The 510-nt window shown below is 43.3% G+C and overlaps 1 protein-coding gene across 1 annotated transcript in view; it reads left to right on the top strand.

The window, feature by feature from the left end:
- Positions 1 to 145, top strand: part of EMH_0056700 (uncharacterized protein) — a gene marked incomplete at both ends in the record, with an annotated part of 958 nt that extends 813 nt beyond the window's left edge. The window contains one exon of the mRNA XM_013497386.1: positions 75 to 145. Coding sequence (XP_013352840.1) covers positions 75 to 145 — 71 coding nt within the window. The remainder of the gene's footprint in view (positions 1 to 74) is intronic.
- Positions 146 to 510: the final 365 nt, after the last annotated feature.

Here is a 510-nt window from a genome sequence, read left to right as displayed (position 1 = left end):
GCTGCTGCTGTTACAGCTGCTGCCAGCAGCAGAAGCAGCTGTTGCTGCTGCTGCTGCTGTTGCTGTTGTTACAGCTGCTGCTGCTGCTGCTGCTGCTGCTGCTGCTGCTGCTGCTGCTGCTGCTGCAGGGTTTATTTGGGTTTGAGTGCTGCTCTTGCCTGTGCGGTCGCCTCCACATGCTAGCGTTGCTGCTGCTGCTGCTGCTGCTGCTGCTGCTGCAGCAGCAGCAGCATTTTGCTGTGGGCCTGTAGCCCTCTCTGCTGCTTCATGCGGCTGCTGCCTCCTCAACTGTCTCCTTGTCTTTGTCTTTGTCTTTTTTTGTATTTGTTTTTGTTTTTATTATTTATTTATTTATTTATTTATTTATTTATTTATTTATTTATTTGTTTTTTTTTTGGTTGTTTGTCTCTGTCTTTGTTTTTTCTTTGTCTTTGTTCTTTTTGTCTTTTTTGTTTATTTATTTTTGTTTCTCTCTATCTCTGTTTTGTTTTTTTGTTTGTCTCTGTCTCC

This window comes from Eimeria mitis, genomic scaffold, assembly GCF_000499745.2.
Source record: "Eimeria mitis Houghton genomic scaffold, Emh_scaff2640, whole genome shotgun sequence".
Classification (NCBI taxonomy): Eukaryota; Apicomplexa; class Conoidasida; order Eucoccidiorida; family Eimeriidae; genus Eimeria; species Eimeria mitis.
The sequence above is the reverse complement of the archived record's forward strand: the minus strand, read 5'-3'. Positions and strand labels throughout refer to the sequence as shown.